The 22923-nt window shown below is 43.2% G+C and overlaps 1 protein-coding gene across 1 annotated transcript; it reads left to right on the top strand.

Annotated features, from left to right (window-relative positions):
* The first annotated feature begins 2072 nt into the window (after positions 1–2072).
* Positions 2073–21740, top strand: LOC115376550 (N-alpha-acetyltransferase 15, NatA auxiliary subunit-like). Its single transcript, XM_030076252.1, is given in 21 exon segments — positions 2073–2282; positions 9142–9226; positions 9362–9466; positions 10206–10363; positions 11632–11766; positions 13935–14088; positions 14684–14803; positions 14902–14997; positions 15937–16043; positions 16302–16374; positions 17011–17180; positions 17276–17428; positions 18415–18543; positions 18937–19150; positions 19309–19502; positions 19606–19714; positions 19935–20033; positions 20279–20422; positions 20519–20616; positions 20746–20833; positions 20836–21740. Coding segments are annotated over 21 exon segments (2751 nt in total). The 5' UTR covers positions 2073–2213; the 3' UTR covers positions 21087–21740.
* Positions 21741–22923: the final 1183 nt, after the last annotated feature.

Raw genomic sequence — 22923 nt, 5'->3', positions numbered from 1 at the left:
ATGAGCACCGCTCACTGACCGTGTAACAGACATGCATACAGTGTATCCACTGCTGCTGTCCCAGTGGCCAATGTTTTTTTTTTTCCCCCAAAGATAGCAAAGTCATGTTGAGTGGTCATTTTAGCCTGTTAGTTAAGGTTAAGTGTTAGGAACAAAACACTTGATATCTCTCACCTGCCCCATCTCAGATTTCAGTAGAACGGGTGGCTTCCAAGGTGAGTTTTCGAGAGAAAAGGCTCTCGCTCACGTCTGTGACATATCTGCTACAACCCTGAAAAACAACACGCCTCAATCCCGGTCCCAAGTCAATGTGAAACCATGTGGCAACCACCGATGCCCAGGACTGGGTAGCAGGAGCTGCCAGACTTGGCCCAGCCTTATGGGATTAGCCTTTACACATCTCAACAAATCGGGGCCCTAAGTCCTGTCAGATAAGCTACCCGTACTGTCAGTGGTTTAGGGTGGGGGTGGGGGTTAGAAGTTAGTGTTACAGTGAGGTGTTAGGGTGAGGTGTTCAGATGAAGGTTAGGGTTATCTATTCCTTCTCCAAATACAGAAGTACAAGTGATTTGTAAGGGTTTCATTTTGTGAGGACAGACACTTATGTACATCCATTATTTAGGTTAGGGTTAGGGTATCTTAGGGAAATCCTTGGCATCCTAGGGAAAAAAATATCAAGTCCCAGTGCAGCGAGCAGGACGTGACAGTAAAACAGTCCTCTCTGACAGCAGCTACACCACAGCAGCAGAAGCCAGAGGAGGAGTTAGGACAAAAGAGAGCTACTCGCTGGAGAAGAACACTGTAAAAAGTGTCAGAGGCTGATGTAATCTGTCAACAAGTGGGAGGTAAAATAGGTTGAATAGCCTGATGCTTCACAACCATCAAACAGCCATCACTTTTTCATACAACAACTAACTAATTTGTCTCATCTTTGTAGGTCTTTATGCAGTAATTCATTGTACTTGACGACCTCTGACACAGAAAAGTGCAACAGCACAGTCATTTAAGTTGGTACTCCAACTTTGAAACTCCTTTTCAGCATTTTTTCTTACTTTATATAGTGAATATGTTGTGAAACATGTTGCAACAACTTTGTAGTTGCCATTTCTATTCCCATGCAGTTGCTTTGTGCTTGGTAGAAGTCTTTGCGAGCCTGTGGTACAAGCCTATTCCTCCTGTCTCTTGCTGATCTGTATAAACAAACATCAGTTTGCTGTGGGCATCCTGTTTGCCCGAGCAGATGCACTGGGACTACGGGTGTAAAACCAAACCGTGAAAAAATGAGCCGTTCAATGCAGTGCAAAACCGAGCCAATACACAACACACCCTACAAAGTGCAGTGTTACTAACACATCCACTGGATGAGAGCCATCTAACCACACACTTAGCTGAGGGATGAATAAATATACAAAAAGTATTTTTATTTTTGTTTTACAGACAGCTCGTATTTCATATTGTTTTCCCAAATCTATGAATGAAACAACAATATTTTTGCAAATACAACAATAATACAGAGAACACTGGAAATGGTAGTGTTTTTTTTTTTTCCTTTCTTTTCCCTAACACTGACCGAAATACCACAATACAAACTAAACCATGGGTTTATCAAACCCTTACACCCTAGCTGGGGTATCCATATATGTATATACGTTATCATTAATGTCTAATGTGCCATATATGTTAAGAGGTGTTAAATGTCATCATGGTTTCTATGCATTATTGTTTGTAAATGATACATCTCTTTAAAAAAATAAATGTAAATGTAGAACTGAATATCACGATGAAAATCAAAATGTTGGGGGCCTTGAACGCACCATACTCATACGCACAGTTCAACACCAACTGTGAACACTTTTTATTTTGACCCCCCTACCACCACCACCAAAACAAAACAAACAAACAAAAAAGCAGCACTGACACCACGGTGTTAACAGTGCAGTCTAAGTTTCGGTCTAACTAACGATAAAATAAAGCCAGAAAGCCGGGTTGGACCGCGCCGGTCTCGGTGTGAGTTCGTCCCAGCAGTGAGCCGCGGCCATTTTCACCCGCGGGGAGCCTCCATCACCACGTGAGGAGGAAGTGAGGAGGGAAAACGGAGCAATCGAGCGGAGTGGCTGAGGCGAGCCAGGGCCGAGCTGTCCACATTATTCAACTCGCTTTGACTATCCGGCTAACTTTAGCTACATGTGCTGAGGTCGAGGGGGGAAAAGCTGATGTCAACCGCAACAATGCCGACCATTACTCTGCCGCCGAAGGAGAACGCGCTGTTCAAGAGGATTTTGGTGAGCCGACGGCTGATGTTGCTCAGCTCCTGCTAACAGATCCAACCGTGGCGACTTTAAAACATCCACCCGCGGCAGCCTGCCTCAGCTTAGCTTCCCGGCTAGCAGCGGTAGCTGGCATTTGTTAGCAAAATGGCATCATTGAATGGGTTAGCTAACCTAGAGGTCCACGATATCCACTGTCACTGTAACTCAGAGCCGAGAGGTTGTTCTTGAATTAGTTGTGTTTATCCCTGGTCTGTGGCAGCACAGAGGGTTTGTTACTGCGGCGGGGCTCCTCTCGGTTTCCCCCGGCCACAGCGAGGCTAGCTGGCAGCGCAAGGCCTCAGCACTTGTCAATCACAACAATCTCAGTAACTAGGCTGCACGACGGCTAGCTAGCCAGCTAGCTAACGGCAAGGTAATTCAGTGGTATCTGATCCTAGCAAGGCTAGCGGCCGTATTCCTTTGAGGTCCCAGTAATTTAATGTTTGTGGTGTTTTATTCAGCGCAACGCAAAGTAGATACCATTACTGGACGGTAGCTGCAAGTGTGGTGTGTTTTGTGTCAGATGTGGCCCACCCTGGCGTGCTAGCTTTACCGAAGAGCCACTTAGCCGTTAACCCGAGCTAATCAGTCAACGTTAAGATGTGTTGGAGAGCAAACGGTAGCAAGTTGTCAAAGTTGGCTGAGCTGTCAGTGTGATGGACTGGACGTGTGGGCACAGTGCACAGTTACTTGTCGGCAGGCCATGTGTAGAAACAAGAGGCAAGTATGGTGTGGCTGCTGTGACTGTGTCAGCAAATCTGTAGTGGGAGCCGTCAGTGTTAGCAGCCCAGGCCTGCTGTGGCTGGGCTCTAGGAGCTAAGCTACCCACCCATCTCTCCCGGCCTTCCATGTTTGGAGATATATTTGCTGTTTGGACACAGTTTTAGACAGGACGCACAAGTGGGTTTGATGGTGAGAAGTTAGCTGAAGCTCAGGCCAGGAATAGCTGTGTTTTTCACTGAACATGTGTTGTGTACCTGTGAAATCACTGGGGCTGGGACAGTATGTTTATCCCCCAGTATGATACTCTCCTGATATTTGGGTGCTGATTCAATATGTATTGCGATTCTACAAGTGTTGTGATCTGATCATATGATTTATTGCAATTTTTGTTTTTGAATTATGATTTAGTTTGTGGATGTAAAGTTTCATGAGGCTGTGGTTATCCTAAAGGTCACAATGGGTTTATACACTAACAACAAGTTTGAAAAATGGTTTGACTAGAATAAAATGGGTACTATGGGAGGTAACATCATCACACATGAATAAAATTGGATTCACTGAATCCATGAGTTTTAGCTTTCCAGTCAAACCCAGTGTATGCAAGTGCAAGACTGTTTAGGTCCTTATTCACAGAAATACACCATTTTAGAATAGGCACACATTTGTATAGTACACAAAAACCTGCATGGTGCATGGGATTAGCATAAGGTGGACATTTCTGTCAAGGGGAAAACCATAGGTACCCATAGGACCCCTATTCATTCAGATATCTTGAGGTCAGAGGTCAAGGGACCCATTTGGAAATGGCCATGCCAGTTTTTCTCTTGCCAAAATTTAGCCTAACTTTGGAGCGATATTTAGTCCCCTTGCTGACAACCTAGCATGACATGATTTCCTGATTCCCATCCTTAGGTCATCTAGTTTCATATGATACCAGTATCTTTACTTTAAATTGATTCAGGAAAAATTCAGTTCAGTTCTATTGAGTTTTATTTGTATAGCATCAAATCATAACAAATGTTTTCTCAAGGCTCTTTACAGATACCCAACATATTTGCCAAAAATAAAAATAAATTAAAAAAGTAAATAAAAAAAAATTCTTCCTACTACCCTTAGAAATCACAAAACAGTGTAGCTGAATACAAGCGTAACTCTTTCCTCCTCTGGTATGCTGGAAGATTATTGGCTTTTGGTTGTTTTGCTGAACCTCTGTGCCTGGGCACATAAATGCTTTCTAGGAACTGTGTACACAAGGCATTCATCAGGGTGTAATGTCACACACTGGTTGTAGAGAATTGTTTTGAAACAGCAGTGCTTCGGAGGAGTTAGTTGATGTTTATCAGCACATTGGCTAAGAGCTGGCATTCAGTTGTTCTAGCTTTGTTTGGGGAAAAAAAAAACATTTGTGCACTGTACCCTGTCCTGAAAATGTTGAGGTCCTCTAGCATCTCATACTGGGAGGACTGGTTGTTACAGAATGGGTGGTGAGCTGCATAGGTTATTATGTAGAATTGCATATTTTAATTTCTGGATTCCACACATAATCCTCATAGAATTCAGCAGTGTAAAACATGTAATTTATGTGAATTAATATAGAATATCTACTACAATATGGGTGAAAAAATACAGTAAAATTATTTGATGATGAATAACTGATCAGGCTATCAAACACTATCAACACGACCACTGCACCTCAATGTCAGCCTAAACTTGGGCGTTTAAAAAAAAGTATGGGTGTTTTGGAAATTGTTGGATGCAGTACAAATAAGAAAAGTTAAAGCCAAACTTACATCACCATTTACCATAACCTTTCTGCAACAGTGAGGTGATATGTGAGATTTGAAAAAGGAGCGCACCACACCCCTCTTTATTTTTGCTTCCCCAGCCTGGATGCCTATGTGCATTATTATTATTTGGGCAGGCCTCCAGCTTCCGATTGGTAGTGGAGTTGGATAAAGTTCCATTCTCTTCTTTCAGGGCGAGGGAGTGGAGGCCTGTTTCCCTTAACGCTAGCCTGACACTAGAACTAGCATATTGGCAAAGCAGAATCTTTTTTGGATGTTGACATGAATCGTCAACATGAGTCTAACACTATGAAACATACTGTAAAGGTTTGTTTAGCCCTATGTAAATGCATTATGAGTGGCATTTGTTGCATAAAATAATAACCTGAGTGCCAGGGCATTAAGAGCATTACAGGAACATTTAAAAAAACTTCTCTGACCTGAAACATACTGACTTCCCCGAGGCCACACACCACACTTGGTGCTCAGTGAAGGAGAGAACAAAAGAGAATTGTCTGCCTACTGTTTGACCTTGGTCTGCCTCAGTGATTCTGCTTTAGCATTTCCAAATGTAGAGGTCCTAACAAAGAGAATAGGTCAGATTTTGTTGACCGTCTGTGACTTGGAGCAAACCTGGAAAGGTTGTTTCCCAAATGTAGTGTAGCGTTTGCTCAAACATTTCCTCTCAGTACGCCCTGCAGCTGAGAGCTGCAGTTCTGACAGACTCAAACACTTGGGGGCCAAGTTATTTTGGGTGAGGTGAAGAACATGCTGGATAAGCACAGCTAGTGGTGATGATAATGTTACTAAGTTTACATTAAGTGTGTATGTGTGTGTGTGAGAGCGTCTGCACTTGCATCATGCATGTGTGAATTTTGAATTGACACTTGGGGTTTGCTGACAAGGCATTGTCTTGTCCCTTTTCCCTGGTGTCAAACTTTATTGTGAAGGTGGTAAAACTGATGGAAACGTCAGTTGAGCCATATGAGGGTGCCGCTGCCTATTACCACCAGTGTCTGAAATTTACTTATTAAATGCAGTCCATTCTTACTTATTGGCTCACCTGTCAGGGACTAGCAAGTTAATGTACTGGACATGTCAACAATACTTTTTATTGGCCAAAATAAGTAATATACACGCTTCATAGATACCTGTCACCACGGCTATTTTCAGGCCATTTGGTGTATAGAGTCAGCCACTTCCTGCTCATTTAAAACGTGCACTCTCACTTATCCATTGAATTAAATTTGCTGCACTTATAAGAAATTAGAGTTCAAATTACTTTGAAGTGTAGTTTTAAGGCATGCTATGCAAAATTGCCAAAAGACAGTTGAGGTGAGGACTGTTTAGATTCAACTGACAAAAAAAAGATGGTGGAGTCTACAAGGTTCTCATAGAACTGCATCACTTGTATATTATGAACTAATTTTGTCAGGTGGTGCTCACTTCAGCCATCCCCCAGCAATGCTGTGTAGTGCACCTTTAAAGCATAAAAAAAGGCAAATTCCAGAGACTGTAACAGAGTTTCAAAAGTTGTCTCAAAAAATGCCCGGTGTCTTATTGCTTTATCCACCAAAGATTAATTTTACCAGCAACTGGTGCTTGTCTGGCATTTGTTAATTTCAACCCCTGACTAGCACTTAAGTCTAGCATGGAGAAGAGGAGGCCTAACACTTTCTGAGCATTGTGTTTATCAGTATTAATGAAGACAAATGTGTGTTTTTAGTGAGCTGTTCAGTGACTCGGTAAATTAAGCCTCTTAAGACAACAAGAAGTTGTGTCTGTTTTATGCTACATGTCATCCTTTCTGTTTCCCGCCTGTCACCTTACCGTCCAATGGAGCAAAATGCTTCCTAAAATAAAAGCATTCAAGCACACCTTCAAATCTAGTTGAACGTACGAGCGTGGTCTTTCATTTTATGTTCTAAGGTTTTGCATGTTTGAGCATAAGGCAGGGGCCTGGTTATTTCTTAAAAATAAAAAATCGACAGAGAGAGGTATTATTAAAAGCCCAGGCAATGCCAAGTGAGAGTCTCCTCTTGGCAGTCTTAATGTAGCATCTGGAATGAAGCAGAGAGACAGAGCACCGAGTACGGCTAAACATTTCCAAAGCTTAAGTGGATAACAAGTTTTTCTGCAGCAGTTTGACGGCGAGCTCTGTTCAGTCGGTCTGCTGTTCTGCAGCTCGTCATAGCTCCTCCAACAGTTTTGTCTTTGTGCACAGAGAGAAATTGGAGTCAGTTAATCGTGGGGTGACAAGGTTGTGCTGTTGATAGTGATACTGGCTGTTGATACTCCTGTTTACATCTCAGTGTGTCGAAATCACTTCCTAGTAGCCCCCTGCACCCTTGCACATGTGGTCTTTTAACACTTATGAAACTGGCTTGCACTGGTACGTATGATTGTATCTCATCTTTTTTTTTCCGTTATGGTATAGCCTACAATAGTTACAGCCATGCAATGGATGAGACATCAAGCCCTCCTAGTCCAACTGACACTGATTAAAAGGAGATAGGGCTGCGTCTTCTGTCCTTTAGCCTCAAGTCATCTAATGGCTTAATCCCCTGCTTAGGTCGACAGCATTTTCTTGTAATTTCATAACTGACCTTGGCATCTATCTGTATGTGAAGCTGACGTCATCTTTTATTGCTATTAGTGAGTTCCACGGCAGGCCAACGAGATGCCATCTGCCAGCTAACCCTCTCCACTATCTCTGCCCCTCTCTCTCGTTCTCTCTCTCTCTCTCTCTCTCACACACACACACACACACACACACACACACACACACACACATACACACCAACAGAGTGTCTCCCCCCGGCAGTCAGTGATCAGCTTAAAAAGAATGAAGAGTGGTGATTGTGCAACAGTGTACCTAAATATAACTGTAGGGCAAAGAGCTGTTAATTTGGGTAGATTTGGGTGTCTTGATGAAGTCTGTTTAAACTGGAGCCTGAGCTCATTTGCTTTGGGCAGAAATTTGATTAACATGATGGATGGTGATTATTATTTGAGTAACTGTGGCAGAAAAATATCAATGCATAATATGTTGGCTGATGATTACAGACCCACTCTTGACCAAATTTTTGGTCAGAATATTGTGATTTTGTTGTTGTTCTTTCCCCTCTAGTAAATGTCACAATAATAAAAAATAATCATGAGTTGTTGTGCCTAAATCTCAAGGCCTAGAGTGTAACCACAACACATGTACACTGCCATCATATACAAGTCAAACTATGGGTGGAATCTGCTTCCAGGGCATGATACCCCATGTTGTTAATGTTTTCATGGATCAGTCAGCTAGCCAAAGAACGTTAACATTTTGAATATAACAAATACATTTCATGAATATTGCCATAATCCAAGATTTGCAACATGTTGACACAAAGAGAAAGATATCAGACTTTTCCATTCTTAACCCAGTTGTTTTCCTCATGAAACTAACATCAGTTTGATGAGTGGAAACTCTGGCTTTGAGTCGGTTGGATCGCTTGTTTTATCACAGCAGGATACATGCAAGCTGTGAGATTAAGTGTTTTTACACTGTTAAGCAGGGGCAATTAAAAAAATACAAAATATTGGATGTGTTGCATGTGCCATAATTTAATTAAGACATTGATGGAATATTAATTGCAGATACCTAAGGTTTGTTTTGTTTTCTTTGAATGCCTAATGGGTGCATTTTGCCTTAGACGGCAGCATTTGCAAGAAAGGGCAGTCTGTAACAGGACGTCATTTTAGTATGCCAAAGACAGCAGTTGACCAAAAATTGGCTGACACTGGATCGTTCTGATCCAGGCCAAGTACTCAAATGATAATAATTATTTACACGTACTATATCTGATTGTGTATCTTTGGCTGGATTTACAAAATTCAACTCTCATAAAGCCAGTTCCTGGCTGGCAGCGAAGAATTCCATCCAATGAAAATCATGAACTGGGATTGCAGCATCGTTTGGAATGTACCACATGGGTTTGGTGACATAACAACTGTGAAAGTTTAATTTACAACATGCAGCTAATTGCATGGAAATTTCACTGTGTAATCGGCCTTAAACTGTTGAAATGCCACCACATTCATCAGCATTCTAGATGATCATACCAACCTAGCTCATGACTTTCATCGGATGGTTCACCTGTGGAACTCCAACTCAGCTAAGTTTCACAAAGCTAAAGTCGCTTTGAGGTTTCACCATGTGAAGCCAGCCCTTCTTGTCCTTTCTCAGAGGCTGTCTTGGCTCAGAGACCACTGTGTCTGGAATCAGACTGCACAGGCTTGTTGTTGCTCTCAACCTTTTTCATTTTGTCTCGCTCTGTTTTTGACAGCGATGTTACGAACACAAACAGTACAGAAATGGACTCAAGTTCTGCAAACAGATCCTGTCCAACCCCAAGTTTGCGGAGCATGGAGGTAAGGATCCCTCCTTATCTGAAGCGGGGGCTTGGTTGGGCAGTTATATTTATGGAAGGAAGGAATTATGGGTGGGAAAAGGTATTCTACCAAAAACAATGTATTCCCCTGTCTCTGTCACCCCTCTCTCTGCAGAGACCCTTGCCATGAAGGGCTTGACCCTCAATTGTCTGGGCAAGAAGGAGGAGGCCTACGACCTGGTCAGAAGAGGTCTGCGCAATGATCTCAAGAGCCACGTCTGTATCCTTACATTCTTGTGTCCGGATGGAGCTGGACCCAAGTATTTCAGAGTAACTGAGGAGAGACACCTCATCTGTGTGTGTATGAGAAGACATGCAGTCTTATTTGCTTTCCTACTTAATAACTTCCAGGCGGTGTGTTTGGGATCCAGAGGCCCTGTGGAACATCACAAACTCTTACCCCTTTGACACTGTGCAGGAAAGCCCTCTCTCTATTTCTTTTTATTTCCTCTTTTTTTTTCTTGTTTACACTCTTTGTCACTCACTCTTTCATAAACACACTGGCATGAGTAAAATCTGTGAAGACACCTCCAGCTGATAAGTGCTATCTCCATCAATCTGAGCCACACATAAAGGCAGCACCACTCTGTGCAGACAACACACAACTATCTTTTCTGTTTTGCTACTCTTTCCATTGTTTTGAGTATGTTTTGAAATGCATGCTGCTATACACCGGACAGTTGTGTTAGTGTTTTTCCTACATCGAGGTGATAGGACAGCTGAAGGAAAGACAGAATTACCAGAGATGGCAACAAAATGATGAATTTATTGTACTGATTGAACAGTATGTGGCATTGTGGCAGAATCTTATTCCATCATTAAAACAAATTGTTGGAGTCAGATCATTTTCATCACACAGCAAAGGCAGCCAGCCCATTCCCTGCATTATCTCTGTGCACCTCATCAGATGGTATGAAGAACGCGTGCATGTATGTTCCTTAACTCCCTGACTGTCCCAGGCTGGCACGTTTACGGCCTGCTGCAGCGCTCAGATAAGAAGTATGATGAGGCCATCAAGTGTTACCGCAATGCTCTGAAGTGGGACAAGGACAACCTGCAGATCCTGCGGGACCTCTCCCTGCTGCAGATCCAGATGAGAGACCTGGAGGGATACAGGGTGAGGATGGACGGAGGACAGAGGGAGTGAGGATGGATGGGCTTTATTTGATTAAATAATAATTATAAGATACTTAATCCCCCACAGCAAAATGAACTTTTGAATTACCTCATAGTGCTAAATTGGCTAGGGAGCAACGCTAGTAGGGATTCAGAGACTCATTTTGGACACATCTTAAGGGTAGATGCTTTGACACAGGGGCTCAAACCTGGATCCTCGGACATACCCATCATACCCAGATCATCTCTGAGCTTCTTTTGTGATTTTGTTCACCTGTCATGATTTCAGCCATGCTGTTTTTTTGTTTTGTTTTGTTTTTTGCATATTTTGCAGTCTCTGCAGTCAATAGGCAATGAAAATGACCTAAAAATGAGCAGGCCTGCACTATTTAGAGGACCTGTGCTTGTATAGAAAGGGGGGATGTGAAGAAAGAAGTGGCATCTCTGTTCAGCTGATGCAGTTGATAATTACTGGGGAAATCAGAAAGGGGGGTGGAGATGGAAGAAAAGAGCAGATAGAGGGATGAGGTCGCAGTGAATGGGAAATGAACGATGAGTTGATGACTGAACGTGTGTGAAGCAACTCGCCTCTTGACAGTAACAGTGGAAATACAGCCGTTCACCATGATGTGGGGGAAAACCACTGTGGAAGAATGGGGACTTTTTTTACGTGAGCACAAGACAAACCGAAATGATTTGTGGGGGAAGAACCTTCCAGAATCCCTGCACGCCCATCTGTCCCTCTCCACTCCCCAGCTCAGGGTGCAGTATGGCACTGATTTGGAAGGACAGAGCGTATCTGCAAGCAGATATCAGATTACAGTTAGCCTCCACAATGTAGAACAGTTCTCCTGAGACACAGCCTTGGATTTAGATGCTGATTTAGTGAGAAGTATGAAATGGCAAGATAAAAGTCTGGCTAGGAGGATTAGACGTGTGGTTGAGTGAGAACAAAAAAAGTAGGTAGACTAAATGTCAGAGATAAGATGTATGCACAGTGTTTTTTTTTTTTTTCTGTCTCTCTCTCTCTCTCTCTCTCTGCCGCCCTGTAGAGACAGTTTTAACACTGGCACCATGAGTCAGCAGAATCACTCACTTCTTCAGCCAGCCATCCCTTTATTCCTCCCTCCATCTTGCCATACGTTACAGTTTAACCTCCTTCGCTCCACATGGCACAACTGGAATACAGGGTACTTGCTTAGCTTAATCACAGCTCTGATGCTAAACTTACAACTAAACTAATCTGCCCTCACTGTTTTTTACCTGAAGGAGACGCGGTATCAGCTGCTGCAGCTGCGTCCAGCCCAGCGGGCCTCCTGGATCGGCTACGCCATTGCGTACCACCTCCTGGAAGACTACGAAATGGCCGCCAAGATCATCGAGGAGTTCAGGAAAACACAACAGGTCAGACAAAACAGCTTAGCAGGGACGTCACGCCATCAAACTTTTGGTAGTTCATGCCAGTGCTAGTGAAATGTCAATGATTCTAATTACCTGAGTCAGTACCACGGCAAAACAAATCTCATTCAGCACAGCCTTTATTTAAAAATTTTATATGAACAAGTGAACAGAATCTTTGTGTTTCAAGTATTAACATAAGTAACATAGGCTTCAGTGAAATAAGAGCACTGAGTTACAAGTGCAATATCGTCCTGTAGCCCTGAAGTAGAAAACAAAGCAGTCCAGCTACACACTCATTTCAAAATAGAGGAACTGTAACAACAAATAGAGTCTTAGTACACAGTGTTTCCACAATGTTTCCTCTGTATTAATTTAGTAGTGGTGTGCCACCACTGCAAGAGAAAATGTGAAATTAACATAAACATTGTAATTGCATCTTTCTATTATCTAAAACAAAAAAAGTATTCCAGTACTGTGGAGGAAATAAATATATTACAAAATCATTGTGCACAGCTGCACAGAAATTACAGAGGAAACGCTGAGAAGCACTATGTGTTCTCATTTTTATTCAGCCCTTTAAGCATGACTGCAACGTTAAATGGTTCAGTATTAAAATATACAGGCTAAGGCAGCTTTAGAATAAGAACTAAATACATAATAAAATAAATAAGACTCCAAACAATTTGTGCCGGTGCTTGTAGCCTTAATTGAAGTTGTAATGGATTCAAACATGTAATGGAAGACCATTACATGCATCAAAGTGTATTTCAAAGTCACATAAACACTCAGTGGCCCCTTAATTAGGTTCACCTGTACGATCTAATGCAGTTCAATGCAGCAGTTCTGACATAAAGTCGACCTTTTAAGAAAGTTCATTGTTGACAAAGACACTAAAGACACTAGTATTGATATTGTTTTCAAGGTTTTGATATCAACTTTGTGCGTAAATACTGATTCTATATCAGTGATCATCAGCTGGTGTCCCGCAGGCCACCTCCGGCCCACCAAAGCCTCCCATCTGGCCCACAGAGTATTGAGGAATTCAGTAACTGAGGAGGAAAAAAAGAAATTCTGCTATTTAGGATATCTGGCTTTTTTCCCTCCTATATTGAAGCAACACCAAAAACAGTTGTGATGGAAATAAGTTTATTAGTAACAATTTACTGACCTCAAATATGAACATTCGATCTGCAGATTCTAAAGACTGTAAATCCACCTGTCAGCTCATTATTAGTTACCTGCTAGTAGCCACACGACCCAGTGCAGGAGTCAGGCTGAGCTCACTCACAACGCTGTGCTTTCTTCTGCACTGAACAGAAGTGGCTCACAACAGGTGAAGCTGAAACAAATTCCCATCTTTCGTGAATAGAATGTTGCGTGTGCCGTATTTTCACGCAAGCATGTGGATAAACTCAGTGCTCCCATTTAACGTTTTTGTTTTATTTTATTTTAGAAAAATTCTGGCCCTCGCGCAAATGTAGTTCATGACGCCTGCCCGATACGGTTTATTAGAATTAGGATTAGCATTTCTATTAGCATTTCTGTTTGTGTCCATAAGCCCTGGTACCTTCATAGGAGCAGGGTAAGATGCAGTCTTATCAGAACTGAGAAACTGCCGTGACAGATGGGAGTGAATATAAAGTGCTTTGTACATAGCAGATGCCGTGCAATCCGATGCACTGTTAGATGGCTGGCAGGATGGAAATCACTCAGATTTCCTTCCTAGCTTTCTGATGTGGTGTAGGTGTCTGACTTGTTGTTCGTTGAGTTACAGTGTGTGTACCGTGTAGCCACTGAGCCCTCGCTCTCAACAGGGTTATAAATACAAGCTCAGTGTCTGTATGTTGGTCTATGACTGCAACAGTGCCCCCCCACTCTCGCTCTCTCTCTCTCCCTCTCTTTCTTGTACTCTCTCTGTCTCTCTCTCTGGCTCAGTCCTGATAAGACCAGCCTGCTTCCTGTCTTTGTGCCATCGATGTAATACAACAAGCTGGTGTGATTAGACAAATGCACATACACACAGCAAGAATGTGGTGCAGCTTTTATTCTGTGCAGCGTAGCTAGAAGTCAGCCTAATAGCTCCATTAGTTTATCACTGTTGCTTGTTAATGACACTAATGAGTCTTCCTCCCTTGTGCTCGTGTCCCCCCTCCCGCTGTATGGCTATCCAGACGTCTCCAGACAAAGTGGACTACGAGTACAGCGAGCTGCTGCTGTACCAGAACCAGGTGCTGAGGGAAGCAGGCCTGCACAAGGAGGCCCTGGAGCACCTGTCCACCTACGAGAAACAGATCTGTGACAAGCTGGCGGTGGAGGAGACACGAGGTGGGTCGCTGCCTTCTGCACCAGAGGCACCGGACGTCGTTTTGATTAATACCACCATGTACACTGGTTCCATACAGGCACACACCTCAGCTCCGTCACCTGTCTATCACTCAGACTTTTGCAGACTTCTGCTTTGATTTTTTTTTTTTCCACCACTCAATAGTAATTAAACCTTTTCAAGTCTTAAAAAAAAAAAAACTTCTGCTTTGCAAGTTCAACAATAGTCCATCCTCCTTGACTTGGGAAGAGCCTAAAAGTAACAAATGCAAACAAAATACTTTTCTTGTACAGCGTATGTTCACCAAGGAGGCAGAAAAATCTGTGGATTGGAAACCATTTGAATTTGAACACTACTTGAATAATGTTGAACAGCTCTAACAGGTTACAAGAACATTTTCAGCAGGTTTTATTCACTTCAAATTTTTCGCCACTACAAATTTACAGATAATCGCCTGTGAACTGTGCTTTGTCAGTTGAATTTCAACAGATGCTGATGAAAATCACACAGTGGTGATAAGGTGTAATTTGAATAAAGATGTGTCTGAAGTTTCTGTTAGCTTCAATTCACACGGAGCCGTCCCTGTCGTGTCTGTAGGAGAGCTGCTGTTGAAGCTGGAGCGTCTGGAGGAAGCCACAGAAGTCTACCGGCGTCTGCAGGAGAGGAACCCAGAAAACTGGTCCTACTACCACGGCCTGGAGAACGCCCTGAAACCTGGTACAGCACTGAGTCCACAGCACCGTTTGTCATCACTGTGTCTCCACTAACATTCAAGCCACAGCTGTCGCTAACTCAGTGTTGGTGTCCTTTTTCAGGCAGCACAGAGGAGAGACAGAAGATCTACGAGGAAACCTGGGAGAAGTATCCCAAAGGACTGGTTCCTCGCCGGCTGCCCCTCAACTTCCTGACTGGTGAGGCCAATCAGACTCCTTCTCTCTCCCTGAAACTTGAACTTGAGTTTTCATCCATGTTATCAGTAGAAAATAAACCACCTTGGTTTCCACCCCAGTAGTTTGGGTTTTAGACTGTATTCTCAGGATTTTTTGTTTTGTTTTTTGTTTTTTTCCTCCAGACTCACACCACCATATGTATTTATTTGAAACTCAGTGGAAGTGGACATATTTTTACGGATCACATTATCAACTTTTTCTTTTTTTTTTTTTTTTTTTAATGAGAAAGTTGTTTGCTGATAGTGGCAGCTACTGCAGCATGTCATGGAAACAATGCATCATGTAATGAGCTTTTTTTGGCAAAAAAAAAATGTGATTGAGAGATTGCTTTTGACAGGAAAGACAGTGAGCACACTTTTGAAGGCGATGCAGAGAAGCACAAAAAATGTAGTGTTCAACATAGATGTGTGTAAAGTGCGTACAACTGCAAGCACAATATAGCCATGTGTACATGTATTCCCAGTTGATCTGCTTTTTGATAGTAGCACACTAGAACATTGCATGTGCTTGTCATGTGATGGAAAATGATCACACCGATGCACAGATCCATATTTCTTGCTTTGTTTTGTAAACATAAGGTAGAAGTGAATCATTCGTGTATAGGGCAGAAGCATGAACATTATTTTGCCTATAAGAAAAACAATGCATGGGGTTTCTGCTGGGTATGAATATCTAGAATCAAAGGAATTGCTTGTTGTTTGTGTTGAAGGGAATGTGACCTTTTTATAATGACTCCACACTCTGTGCATATGTTTTCCATGCATTTTGAAGACGCAGCATCTGTATTAGCCTGCTAATTTCATCACCATAATCCTCATGGCTGATGAACTGCAGGTAACTGTATAAATGATATATGATCGAGGTATATGATCCTCCCCATCTCCTCTCGTTTCTCTTCAGGTGAGAAGTTCCGGGAGTGTCTGGACAGGTACCTGAGGATGAACTTCAGTAAAGGCTGTCCACCCGTCTTCACCACCCTCAAATCACTGTACCATGACAAAGAAAAGGTGACAAGGCTGCTACCAGCAGTGCTCTCAGTCTGACCGTCTATATCACAGTGCCACCTTTTGCCTCCCTGATAATCCTGTGCTCATAATATCAAGGTCAAACTGAGGGAGGGATTCAGGCACATATACAACAGACAATAATTTGAACAAAGCTAAAAAATAATTAAGAATTTAATGAAACACTGTGGACCTTAATTCACAAGTTCATACTTCACACGGCAGCTGAGGTAACCTACACTCTCCCCTTTCTCTCTACAGGTAGCAATAATAGAGGAGTTAGTGGTCGGCTATGAAACCTCATTAAACAGCTGTAGAATGTTCAACCAGAATGGTGAGTAGAAGATCAGGGTATTGAAGAACAATCAAGATATGAACGCTGCATATAGATGTTTAACTGTAAAACGTCAATTATTAGTCCAGGCTTTTATTTGCATCAGTCAGCTAAAGTATTTGGCCTGTATTAGGGAGATGCCTTTATTTCCTTTTGCTCAAAATTCTGCTCAGCAAAAAAGAAAAAATGATCGAAAGGTACCGGGAAAAATGCGGATGTTAAACCACAGATCATATTTTTTGTGTGAGAGATACAGGAAAAAAAATCTCCCAAAGCCTCTCAAATCTAGCTTTCTCTTTTTCTCCTCTATATCTATTTCACTTTGTTACACACATTAGACCCACATTCAGGAGGAGCATTAACCCTCCTGCTTGCTGTCCGGCTTGTATTAGGAACCGTCATTTAATTGGGACTCGACTTTTAATTGAAGTTTTATTGGTATATTTGGTTTTTGATAACTTTGATGTGTTAGATAAACAGGCTGACAATACAGAATGATTGTGTAGCGTATGTAACTACAGTACAGTTGCATCATGGCCCAGATTGTCTCAATATGTGTTAACTTAGATGAGATGTTTCAGAGTTTTGCTCATAACTCTTAAAATGTGACATAAAGAATCCCATTGGCTGTTGCAGATGACGGGAAGGAGGAGCCGCCGACCACGTTGTTGTGGGTGCAGTACTTCCTGGCACAGCACTACGACATGATCGGCCAGCAGACACTGGCCCTGGAATACATCAACACCGCCATCGAGAGCACACCCACACTTATCGAACTCTTCCTCATCAAAGCTAAGATTTACAAGGTAGCACACACTCCGTATATTTGTATGTACCTTTACGGTTTCCGACAGCTGTGTGGTGTAGTGACTGTGGTACTGGCCTTTCCGCCCCCCTGCAGCATGCTGGGAACATCAGAGAGGCAGCTCAGTGGATGGACGAGGCCCAGGCTCTGGACACCGCCGACAGATTCATCAACTCCAAGTGTGCCAAGTACATGCTGAAGGCTGGCATGATCAAAGAGGCCGAGGAGATGTGCTCCAAGTTCACACGGGTGAGAATATTGTTTATCCTGGGAATACAAGTGCACATTGAGGCCTGTAATGAATACGCTGAGGAAGACTTAAAACAAACAGAATCATACAGATTAAAATATGGCTGTATGTACCCCGAGTGTATGTTTGCAGCAGTGAATGTAAACCAAGTAGCACTGTTTACAGCGTGGGTGTTGGTGTTTATGTCTACGCATGTAAGAGCACAGCCTGGAGACCAAGATGAGTAAGCTGTCAGAAAACAGAAAAAATAATAATTTCATACGATAGCAAGCGTGCCATTGTAGAAGATACTATTGGTGTTTTTTTTTTGTTTGTTTGTTTTTTTTTTGAGCGCCTGTCTACATTTTTCATGGCGGTGTCTGTTTCCCTAGCTTCAGAAGAAGCCTTTTACTGCCACTCAGTCTCTTATGAAAAACAACTTGCACAGACTTGAATAACACTTAAGCAACATAATCCACTACAGTAAACACACAGCCCAGTTATTATTTTTGTTTTATTATGTCGCTGTGCCTGAGTTGAGTGTTTTCATATCAGCGCTCTCATTATGTTACACTCCACTTCCTGTCAATCAGCTGACATCCACAGGGAAAACAGAAAGACATAAGCCCTCAAGAACTTGCTGCTTTGCAAACTATCTCATCCATATCTTTTTATTTACGGTTAATTAATTGCATGCTATGCTTCATAGCATAAAATTTGTATTTTAAAGTCAATGAAAAACAAGTACTAAATAAATGCTATAAATTGCCCTATGGCATACAGAATGATTAGAGGATATGTAAACTGGATAGATACTGTACTAAATGGCCTATAATGCTAAATAAGATTGGTGCTGTTTTTTTAGAAATGTGTGTATCTCCCCCTAGTGTACTCTTACAGTAGTGGACTTAATTAGCGTCAGTGTGTCACCCCTCTTTCTTTGTTTGCTGTACTGATGTGTGGATGTGTCTCCGTGTGTGTGTGTGGGTTTATGTTCTTCCCTCAGGAGGGCGCTTCAGCCGTGGAAAACCTGAATGAGATGCAGTGTATGTGGTTCCAGACTGAGTGTGCCCTAGCGTACAAGGCCATGAACAAGTTTGGGGAAGCCCTCAAGAAGTGCCATGAGATCGAAAGGGTGAGTTTGAAAAAGTCATGGAATAGATTTTTGACAGCTTCAATAAAAAAAGTCACTAGTTGTTCACCACATGTAATAGTTATTTTCCATTGTGTTAAGTTAGGTGCACTTCCCTTACAGGGTAAAAGACAGTAACAGCCAGTGAGATTCATGAATCTGAAGTGTTTGAAAATTTGGTTAGGGGAAAAAACATGATGTAGCTTTATGTAGGTCATAGAAATAAAACAGTTTAGTCATGGAGAAGTCATGGAAATTTACAGCGGGAACTGTGGATGGGATGACTCATTCTGGGTTCTCACTTTAAGGTGTGATATTTTTGAATACAGATCCTCCCTCCAAATCCTTTGTATCTCATGTCCACTCTCCTACACTCCCCACCCTCTCTCCTGTCAGCATTTTGTGGAGATCACAGATGATCAGTTTGACTTCCATACCTACTGCATGCGGAAGATGACGCTACGCTCCTACGTGGACCTGCTGAAGCTGGAGGACGTACTCCGGATGCATCCCTTCTATTACAAGGCTGCCCGCACCGCCATCCAGATCTACCTGAGCCTCCACGACAATCCGCTGACTGATGACAGCAAGGAGCTGCAGGCTGACACCGGTGAGGAGCAGGGAGTGAGGCAGTGTGTCTGGGTGTAGAGTGAGGGCATTTTTATGTAGAGTCTACAAATGCTTTTCACCGCTGCCGTTGAGTTGGACAAATAAAAACCGAGAATCACCACACTCATCCATCATTTCAACCGCTCGTCTCTCCACCAGCCAACCTCTCCGACAAAGAGCTGAAGAAGCTGAGGAACAAGCAGCGGCGAGCTCAGAAGAAGGCCCAGCTCGAGGAGGAGAAGAAGAACGCGGAGAAAGAGAAGCAGCTGAAGAACCAGAAGAAGAAAAAGGAGGACGACGATGAGGAGATCGGAGGGCCCAAGGAGGAGCTCATCCCTGATAAACTGGCCAAGGTTAGTGCGAGGGCAGTAGAATGAGGGCAGGAGAGGGATTTCTGTGATGTCCACCTTTTTTATTAATTTTTTTTTTATATATTTGCTTCTGTAATGTCTACAGGTAGAAAATCCACTGGAAGAAGCCGTCAAGTTCTTGATGCCTCTCAAACACCTGGTCAAAGACAAAATAGACACACACCTACTGGCCTTTGAGATCTACTTCAGGAAAGGTAGGTGAACAGCATGAGGTCTCTGGAGCCTCTGGTCGCTCCCAGCTACACAAACAGATATCAGAGGAACAGAGGTCTCTCTTTCTCTCATTTCTGATGTGCTGCTTTTTTTTTTTTTTAAATCAGCTGGAGCCCTGCATCCACTCACAGTTGTTTTCATTCAACAAAAGAAATTTGTTGGCTCAAATCGGTGGCTCATATGCCTGTCTTCTTTCTTCAGAGAAGTACCTGTTGATGCTCCAGTCGGTGAAGAGAGCACTGGCCATTGACCCAGACCACCCATGGCTACACCAGTGTCTCGTACGCTTCTTTAAAGGGGGTAAGTGGACATGCGCTTGCATGCAGGTGATAAGAACGTGGAATGTATTCATGAAGCTTTTGCATGTAAAGCGTTTCCTGGATGTAAGATGTTCTCCTAAAGCAGATGTTGCCCTAGTTTCGTGTTTTATTACCTTGATCTTTTTTTACACCGGCTCCCTTTATTCACTCCTCATTTTTCTCCTGTTCTTGTTCCTGCCTCTTCGGCCTCCATCTCTTCCTCGCCTCTCCCTCCCTCCTGTCCAGTTTCGGAGAGTAAGGATCTGCAGGAGGCCGTGCGGACGGTGCTGAAGCAGGAGATCACCAGGCTGTTTGGAGACAGCAACGCTAAGAGCTTCAACCAGGCCTACCTCACCAAGCACTCCAACTCCATACCCCACCGGCTGGCTGGTAGGCCCCGTGCTCTTCCTCTACCATAAACACACACACACACACTCTCTCTCTCTCTCAATGAAACTCACAGGTACTTTCCTCCCCCTCCTGCAGCTGCTAAGATGATGGTGTACCTGGACTCATCGACAGAAACAAAGGCAGTGGAGCTGGCCACTGCGCTAGATGAGTCGCTCAAAAATAGAAACATAGAGGTATGCATTTATTTAAAAGTAATAAACTGAAAGACTTAATAAATAAAAGCCTTTAAATGAATATACTCTCCTTTTTTCCAGTTCCTTCACCATTTCCAATATTTTTTTCTTTCACCCTCCCTCTGTCAGATCTGCACAGACGTGCTGGAGAGTCTTCGGAGCGCTGTGCTGGGCGACTGCAAAGAGCGGGCCGAGATGTACCGCGCCGAGTGTCACAAGCTTTACCCCTACACGTTAGCTTTCATGCCCCCCGGGTACGAGGAGAACACCAAGATCGCCAACGGGGACGTTTCCACAGAGACGGAGGAACTGGCCAACGAGATGTGAGCGCGGGGCGGCACGGCGGCAGACGAGAAATGGAATCGGGCCTAGCACGGAGCCTTGTGGTACGCCTGGCAGCCATTTTGTCGAGCCAGACACAAGGAGCGAAAGAGGCGTTTCGTTCTTTGGCTCAGCTCAATCTGGTCTGACCTGGCATGGCTTGGCTCTCCCACAAGGTGAAAATCAGGACTCAGTGTGTGCGTGTGTGTGCGCGCGCATGTGTGCGAGAGTGTGTTTGTGTGTGTGTGTGTGTGTGTGTGCGTGTGTATTTGTGGGCAAGAGAGGGAAAAAGAGGAAATAACAAAACGGCCATTTAACTTTTTTTATAGTGCTGACAACCATGCTGAATATAAAAATAAACAATTACTGTCAAGAAACGGGCGGACGCAGACCGTCAAGTTTCCTCGGAGATCACGAACAACAGTGACAGCGACCTCTCGGGTTTGACTCAGTGCTGCTCTGACGTACGTGCACTATCACACGCTGCACTGTGATCAGTGCTCCCCTCGTTTTAAAAGCAAAGCTAATTTATTTGAAAAGAAGACACAAACCTGTCACTGGGTAACGGGAAGACTGAGCAAACTGGATCTCTGGCAGATCTGACGGACGCTGAGCAGAAAGTTACTAAAGACCCAAATTAGGCACTGAGGACATGCGAATCCACTGGACACAGGTGGGTATATCTGAATTTACCATGACGGTTACCTGCACTCCAAAAAGAAAAAAAAAAAAGAAAAAAATTGATGTACATCTGGCCGTACAGCGGATTGTGGTAGGAGGTCCTGCCTCTGAAGTGGTGTATCTGTGGGGTGGCACGGTGCGGAGCAGGTCGCCACGTTAATTCCAGATTTGGGGTCACGAGACTGTGCTTCCCTCATGGTTCCAGGTCAAACTTGGGAACACCTTATCCCAGCTCCGTCGTTGCGGAGCGCCGCGGAGCTTCAGCTTTGTGTGTTCTTCGACGCAGCATGGCACAGACGAAAAACTGTAAAGGTTGTGTGTTGTGCTCAATTCCAAATACTGCTACTCTTAACCAGTTTTTCCTTAATGCTATAAAGGTTGAATAGATCTAAGCAATACCGTAGACACTGTCTAGTCCATAATGGAATGATACAACTCTTCTCTCATTACTGATGCTACTCATTTCTAGATACAGTTCAACTGGGTTAGACTGAACCTCTTGGCAGAGTGACTTGTGTGTTTCATAGGCCTGTTGTATAAAGTATCACTGTTAACAAATGGTTTGTCTGCATGAAGTATCCAGGTCGCCTAGCAGTTGATGTGGAAATGAGCCTCCACTACATCCTACTTTGTCTAAGAGGGCACTCTCTGCCAGTGACAGCAGCTCCCTAAAAGGTCAGAGGTCAGGGTCGACGCCTGTTGCCCGAGGTGACAGATGTGAATATGCTACAAGACCAGTAGCACTTTGAGCACCAGAAATTGATCATTGATTTGCTTTTTTTTTTTTTTCTTTATTCCCTCTTTTGGTTTTTTGTTTTGGGTTTTTTTTTCTCATTAATCTCCCTTCTCCCTCTTTTTTCCTCTCTAATTTGGGTTCTAATGTGAAAGATGAAATCTGAGATGGTGATGTATGATATCTCTGGATTTTTGTATTAAAACCAAACAAAAGAAAACGGTTGACTTTTTTTTGGCATCTTTATATTTATGTGTATCCTCTGTTGCTCTGACTTAACCGGCTGTGCACGTTAGCCAGCAGTAATCTGTCCCAAGCTGCCGGGACGCTGCTGGTCAACACTCCAGGGCCAAGCAGGACGAGTGTCCTGTCAAAAAAAAAAAATGCAAATGTCAGGCCTGTTTCGCCTCAGAGCGTTATTGGTGAGATCCGGGGCCTCATTCATAGTTACTGTTTAAAATGACATAGTCTCTACACTGCACACATATTTTATTTTGCGTTTACAACCATATCCAGGCCAGTGTTGTGTTGTTTTGTTTTGTTTTGTTTTGTTTTGTTTTGGTGTGTGTAAG

Source organism: Myripristis murdjan, chromosome 1 (assembly GCF_902150065.1).
Source record: "Myripristis murdjan chromosome 1, fMyrMur1.1, whole genome shotgun sequence".
Taxonomy (NCBI): domain Eukaryota; kingdom Metazoa; phylum Chordata; class Actinopteri; order Holocentriformes; family Holocentridae; genus Myripristis; species Myripristis murdjan.
This window is presented reverse-complemented; position numbering and strand designations above follow the sequence as displayed.